Consider the following 7390-nt stretch of genomic DNA (forward strand, 5'->3'; position numbering starts at 1 on the left):
CCGGCCCGGCCCGGCCCGGCCCGCATTTGCAGTTTTCTGGCTTGTAACTTTGTTCACAAATATGATACAGTGTCTCAAATACTATCATTTTGTAGTGCTCGTCGAGTTCTACCATATCTAATTTAGTTGGTCAAAAAATATCAATCCTAAAAGAAACTACGACAGGGCCCGCCACGGCCCGCACGTCCGCAATTTTGATTTCGCCCCATAGCCAACCCTATTCACGAAAATCAAGATAAATTGGGTTCAAGTTTCCTATGACAAATTTTTCAGATCTACGAGCTGTGTCGGGACGGCTACACATTCCACTTACCCAGCCACGTATTCAGTATTCATAATGGGATAAAACATACAAATACAGTATACTCAAAGGCTTCAATCACTCATCAAGAAGCTGCAGCGATGATTTTGTGAGGAATTTTTCATAATTGAGAAACAACTACTTACAATTACTAACAATTATTACAAACAATTATTTACTTACAGTATTTTCTCTAACAGATGCCCACCGAAACCGTTAACTATGAGCTCAATTGTCTCAATTCTTATGACAGATATCAAGATTTTGTCAACTCATCAAATATTGGTGATGTTATGATAAAAAATTTATCAGTTGACAAGTTTTTGATATCTTTCACAGGAATCGAGATAATTGAGCTCGATTTGAATTCTGTTAGAGGGAATACGGTATTTTCCTTTGAAGGAGAAAGAAGTTGGGTAGAATCGCATCGAAGGCACACCAGAGTCATCAGTTTGAAAAAAAAAAACTGACTGATATCACTAAAGTTCCATTTGTTGGATTTTCAGAGCCCGTGACAAATTCAAGAAGGAAATGGGAGAGGTTTACCCATGGACACTGAAAAAATGTGGAGAATTTTCATTTGCTTAGGATTCTGAATTTTTGAATTTTTTTTAACTTTTTATAGATTTTAGATCTCAAGTTTTTGAAAATAAATATTTTTCTGAATTTGAGCTACAAATTCAGAATCTCAGAATCTCATAATCTCAGAATCTCAGAATCTGAGAATCTTAGAATCTCAGAATCTCAGAATCTCTGAATCTCTGAATCTCAGAATTTCAGAATCTCAGAATCTCAGAATCTCAGAATCTCAGAATCTCAGAATCTCAGAATCTCAGAATCTCAGAATCTCAGAATCTCAGAATCTCAGAATCTCAGAATCTCAGATTTTATGAATTTTTTTGATTACCAATTCTCGTTTCCCCTGCAATGGAAATTTGTTATCTGATCTACGGAAATTATCCAAGAAAAAAAGAAAAATCAAAATTTCCGAAATGAAGTCTACCGAATTGAAAAAAATAGAGAAATCGAAAAAATGGATCGGCATTTTTGGATTTTTCAGAAAAAAATTGTATATAAATGAATTCGAAAATCTTTCTTCGGATTCAAAATGACCAGACAATTTCGATTATCCCATCAGATTTTTATAATTTTTGTCATATTTTTTCTAGTTTTGTTCTTAATTTTGGCGGTGAGTTTTGAAATTTTCAGATTTTTGAAAGGAATGGAAAATATTTCAGAATCCAAATCTTTCTGAAAACTATCAAAAACCTCACAATCACGAAAATTTCACAATTCAGAATCCTGAAAACTCGACGTCGTCGCTATTTCAAATATTCCGAGAATATACAGTAATCCCGACAAATTTATATGATGAGCAATATTGTATTGGATTGAATTTCGTGGAAGCCAAAGATTCGTAAGTTTTGGGAAATTTGAAAATTCAGAAATTCCGAATATCAAAAACAATTCGGACACCTAAAACGTTTAAGAATCTAAAAATTCAGAAATTTCCCATCTGTGTGTCTGTAACTCCAGATTTCCAGATTCCGAGAATCGGATGGTCTGGAACCAATCACTCTATCCACTCATGCCACATCAGATATGCTGAAAACTTTAGAAAATATGCCAAATCTATGGGATGGACCAATTTCAGTTGGAATATTTTTAGATATTCAAACTTCAAATGCTCTGGAATATTTGGAAAATTTATATAAATGTGTACCGGAATTCGGACGGAAGGTGTGCAATATTTTTAATTGTCCATCTGTAAATCGACATTTCCAGATGTCCATTCATTTTGCCTATCGAATATCTGCTTTTCAAACTGATTGTCCAACAGTTTTTATTCCAAAATCCAAAATTTCATGTGATTACTTTTTGAAAAACCGTAATTCGATTTTTGAAATCCCAAAATAATAAAAAATTGCAGAAGAAACACTGCGCGCTGAAATATCAGCTCCATTCGTACTGTATCCGTGTAGTTTGATGAGAAATGTCGCAAGATGGGGAGCCAAATCTGACATACATTTTATAATGGATGGAGATATGATAATTAGTGAAGGAATGGCTCTGAAAATTAAGAAAATTGCCAATAAAATGATTGATGGAAAGTCGAAAAATGTGCTTTTAGTAAGGAGATTTGAGAATGCGAATGGTACAGTAATCCCGAGAAGTTTTGAGAAATTAGAAGAGTCGATAAGGAGGAATCAGTGAGTTTTTGGATAATTTTTGGGATTTTCAAAATTCTGATTTTCCTGAAATGCCGTACAACATTTTTGAATTTTGCAAAATCAATTTTGGGCTGCTGAATTTCTGAATTTTCGAATTTTTGAACTTTCGCCCAATGGCTGCCATATCGGATGGAACATGAAATTATTGATTGGTCATGAAAGAAGGATTACTTTAGTTCTTTGATGATTTTTGTAGATTTGGGTTACTGTACCTCCCCAACCCATTTGATTAGCAGTAATGACCCAGGAGACAGCAATTGACTATAGGAAACGGGAAAAATTGTAGTATGTGGCTTTTTCGAAATCTCTGGCTTTCTGGATTTCTGAACTTTTGATTTCCTGAACTTTTGAATTTCCTGTAATTCCTAACTTTTCCTGAAAATTTCCAAGCTTTTCCAGAACCTTCGAATTCCATCACAAATGCTTTTTCTTTGGCCATCAAATCGAAAATCTTCCATTTTGGCTGGAAACTTCTTCCAAATCCCCAGAAATCATTTCTTGGCAAATACCGTATTCGTAAGATTTGAAAATGAAAAAAAGTAGAGAAAATCTAAAATATTTTTTTTCAGAAACGTCGACTGGGAACCTCAGCCAATTCTTCACAAAAATGATCCTTATAATGCAGATTATTTTCCGTCAAGGATTAAAAATGTGCAATCATTGGTAAGACAATTATCTTTGACCCTCAAGTTCTGTGAAAGATATTAGAAAACTGTCAACTGATGAAATATTTCTAATTCTATGATACGGGGTCAAAGTGGATATAAGGCTAAAAATTATTGAGTTTTTTTCAGATCTACAAACTCTGCCGTGCAAACTACACATTCCATTTATTATCTCATGTTTTTGATGTCCATGAGGGAATCAAAACCGAAGACACCAAATATTCAAAAGCTGTTGCGGACCATCAAAATATATATGCAAGAAGAACTGCAAGATTACGGTATGCCGAAGAAATGAGCAATCTGTATCCGGATACATGGGAAAAGTGCGGTGTTTTTGCTTTGTGATTTATTTTGAAAAACTTTGAATTTTAATAAAACAATATATTTTATTATTTTTTGAAAATCAAGTTTCCTGAATTATCACTCCTTCTGGAAGATCTTCTTCTACTTCTAAGCTAAATGTAAAACAATTATCCTCATATTGCATACATAAAATACTTCCGGAGCCTGAATTTTTGAAAAACCATCTCTCGCCATAATAATGAGAAAATGGGTCTACCAGAGATGTTCGAAATTGAGAGAAGTCTTCGAATTCTTTGAATTTCAATTCAAAGATTGATTGCGAATTTTTTAAGGATTTGGGATCCAGGTAGTTCTGAAAAAAAAACACTTTAAAATTGAAAAGAAATCCTAAATTCTGGACTTTAGTAGTTTTGAATTTTCGAATTTCTAAGTTTTAGAGTGTCTGAACTTTATATTTCTGCATTGTTCAGAGTTTCTGAGTTTCAGAAACTTTGAATTTCAGATTTGCAGAATTTTGAGACTCTTTGAAAATTCGAAACCCAACATTTCTGAAATCCTTGTGCTAAGACTTACATTTCTAATCATCTCCAAGTCTTCAATTGTAATTTTTTTCAATTTCAAATAGACTTCTGGAATCTCCAAAAACTTTTCCACCACATTTTCTTCATAATCTTCAGAATCCACCGAAAACTTCGAGATATTCAATTTTTCAAATTCATTGAATTCTTTCATTTCCAAAATCTCATTAATTTCCATCTTCTGATCTTTGTCCCTATCGTAATCGACAACAGCATCCGATACTGTAATCCTTCCAATCCCACAAAAATCGATATTCGGCAGAATCTGCATGACGTGGCTTTGATCCAATGCAGACATCCATAACCACCGCGTTCTTAATTTTTTAGGTCGATTTTTCAACCGATTTTTCAAAAATTCAAGCATATGTCCATACTCTAAGTCATATTTTTTGTATTTCAGCACCAATTCCAGTTCCTGAAGTGGTGATTTTTGAAAATCCAAAAGTCTTGCGATATCCTCAAAAAATACAGGCATCGGATAATCGTGCTCTAATAAAATCCCATTTTTTCTCATCCGTGGACATGCCATTGCAGTTTTTAGGTACTTGATTCGAAAATTTCCAAAAAGTTCTGAAGAAATTCGACATGTGAATCCATAGGTTGTCGCTTTGAGTTCCATAGAAGTCAGATGGATGTCTGGTTTTTGCTCATCGACGAAATTATGGAGTTGGAGACAAACTTTTTGCATTTTGAATCTGAAATTTACAATTATTAACGTCTCGAGTTTCCGATATTTTGATTTTTTTAAACTTCGACTTTCATTTCAAAATTCTGAAATTTTCGAAATTTTGAATTTTCGATTTTTTAAAATTGAATTTTCAAAAAAAAATTCGGAATTTTCTGGAGTTTCAGAATTTATTTGATCTCTTTTTTTTTGATTTCGTGTGTTTCCGACCTGCTTGTTTTTTGAAATTTTCTGGAAATACAGAATATTTTCGAAATGTTTGAAATTTTGCTTTTTTTGTGGAATTTTGAATTTTTTAAACTTTCCATTTTTGGGCTTTTTCAAAACAAGTAAGATTTTTCTGAAAAATTGAGAAAAAATATTCCAAAAAAAAAAGCTCACATTGATTTCACATCCAAGTAGCTGAAAATATGGTTCATTACAATTTCAGGCATATCTAAAAGTGTTGGTTGAACGTAATCGGCCATTTTTCTAGCTGAAAATGTAGTTTTTTCAATTGGAATTTGAAAAAAAATTTAAAAAAAAGTATATGAATGAAAATCACCTTGCCAAATGGTCAGAAAAAAGAGACGAAAGGGATAGAAAAAAGGAGAAGACAGAGAAAAAAGGGAGACATTTTCGAATGAAAATGGAGGAGAATACTTGTTTGTGTACACGAAACACACTCAGATCATTGATCCCTTGGAAATAGAAAGAAATAGGAAAATTATTTGAAATTATCAAAGATTCCAGAAATTTCAAAATTTGCGAAAAGCGATTTTTCATTAAAGGTGGGGGGACAGGAGATTTTTCGTTGTTTTTTTTGTAGCTAGAGTATGCATTCTACCGTGACGGTGTACAACGTTTAATGTCACTCTGTGTACAGCTCTCGTCCTCGCCTTTATGTATGCAATCGGGCGTGCGCTTTCTCTTTGCCCGCGTGGCTCAGTCGGTAGCGGCGCCGCACCCTCAATCATCGCCCTCACAAGTTCAACTCCTCGAGGGGCATCTTTGAACGGAATTTCGAGAACATTATTTTTTTCATGTCCCCCCCCCCCCACCTTTAAAAACGTTGTAAACAACAAAGATGAAGATTTATTGTTGTTTTGTATACTCGATAAGTTTTCAGACATTATCTTCCATATATATAAAACGCTAGAGATGTCTGTTGCACTAGGTTAAATAGCGCCGAAGACGCACCAGTCAGCTGCTTGAATTTTTTAATATACGTTCTAGTCGAGATACAGTATTTTAAGCATTTTCAGAGAACCTGCAAACTGGTCAAACTACTCTAATTGAGTGTTCTTCTAAAATAAATTATGATCTATATTTTGAATTTTTCTCTAATTTTGAAAGCCCAGAAACCAAAGAAATGACAAATTCAAATTGTACGCTTTTTCAAAATGATCAAAGTTTATTGACAGTTTTTGTAAACATTTCAGCTAAATTCTCAAAATTTTTCCAGGTAAAAAAAATGGATAACAATTCTAATTATGAAGATTTCGATTTTTTCTTAACTACCGAAGACTTGAAATCAAATCAACTAGAGATAATTATCATATCAATTAATAATTATTTAGAATTTATTTGTGTAATTACAAACTTATTTCATTTATCAATTGTTCTTCAAAAGTTGCTTCGTCAAAATTCCTCATTCATTTTAAAGGAGACCAGACACGAAAGTCTACGGGGTTTTCTCGGGGCGAGATCATGTATTCTGACGGAAAATTTGCGATTGCGACCAATGCGCGCTACTTGACGAGCATTTATTTTTTTTTAGAATACACTAGATTTCTTCACTGTTTGGCACTAATTCCCGACTTTTTCTCGTTATTCGGCCTTTCTAGGATGTCGCCGCATGAAAACAGAAAAAAAACGAAAACGCACATACAGTACTGGCCAAAAAGGTATTCGCAAACGATTTTTTGAGAGTAACTTTGCTGAAACTTAAGGGATCGATCTGAAAATTTTACTGTGCATGTCGTACACGGTGACGACAAATTGCGTACAAGGAAATTGCATCATTTTCAGAAATTTTTTGTTTTTTTCAATTTTTTCAATTTTTTCGTTTTTTCACTTTTTTCATATTTTTATATTTTTGGATATTATGGTTTCTAAGAATGTTGGTTTCGGCTCCTATGTATTTAAAACTGTTTACAGACATGGCCAGACCCCTCGGAAAAAAAAAACATCTCTCAGGACATCCGTAAAGCCATCGTCATCGGCTTCAGAAGTGGATGTTCCAAGGACCTCTTGGCGCAGCAGTTCAATGTTACTAAACGTGCCATCGAGAAGATCTTGAAGCAGTTTCGGGATGAGGTAATATTCAAAAATAGTATAGTTATGGAAAAAAAATGTTTAGGGAGCCTTGGTGGAGCGAAAATCGCCTGGAAGACCGCGTATCACGTCGAAGAACATGGATCGGAACATCGTCCGAGCTTCAAGAGAGGATCCCCAGAGGAGTTCTACGGACATTCAGATGGTCGTGAAGACTCCAAATGAAGTCACACCATCCCTGAGAACCGTCAGAAGACGTCTTCAAGATGCTGGACTCCATGGACGACGGCCAGCTAAGAAACCATCGATCAGCAAGAAGAACAGAATCGCCCGCGTAGCATGGGCCAGAGCTCATCTCCACTGGGGACGTC

At 34.5% G+C, this 7390-nt stretch overlaps 2 protein-coding genes across 2 annotated transcripts in view; one reads left to right on the top strand and one right to left on the bottom strand.

Annotated features, from left to right (window-relative positions):
- The window catches only part of CBG15885, a gene marked incomplete at both ends in the record, with an annotated part of 6150 nt that extends 2608 nt beyond the window's left edge, over nt 1-3542 (top strand). The window contains 4 exons of the mRNA XM_002638184.1: nt 2087-2189; nt 2232-2493; nt 3078-3195; nt 3327-3542. Of these exons, the coding sequence (XP_002638230.1) occupies nt 2087-2189; nt 2232-2493; nt 3078-3195; nt 3327-3542 (699 nt within the window). The remainder of the gene's footprint in view (nt 1-2086; nt 2190-2231; nt 2494-3077; nt 3196-3326) is intronic.
- A 1073-nt stretch (nt 3543-4615) lies between these two features.
- Nucleotides 4616-5230, bottom strand: CBG27280 (the record flags this gene model as incomplete). The annotated part of the gene is made up of 2 exons (XM_045238361.1): nt 4616-4622; nt 5145-5230. 2 exons carry the CDS (start codon nt 5228-5230, stop codon nt 4616-4618), a joined length of 93 nt encoding a protein of 30 aa, XP_045099758.1.
- Between the last annotated feature and the right edge of the window lie 2160 nt (nt 5231-7390).

The sequence above is a fragment of the Caenorhabditis briggsae genome (genome assembly GCF_000004555.2).
Source record: "Caenorhabditis briggsae complete genome, chrV, whole genome shotgun sequence".
Taxonomy (NCBI): Eukaryota; Metazoa; Nematoda; class Chromadorea; order Rhabditida; family Rhabditidae; genus Caenorhabditis; species Caenorhabditis briggsae.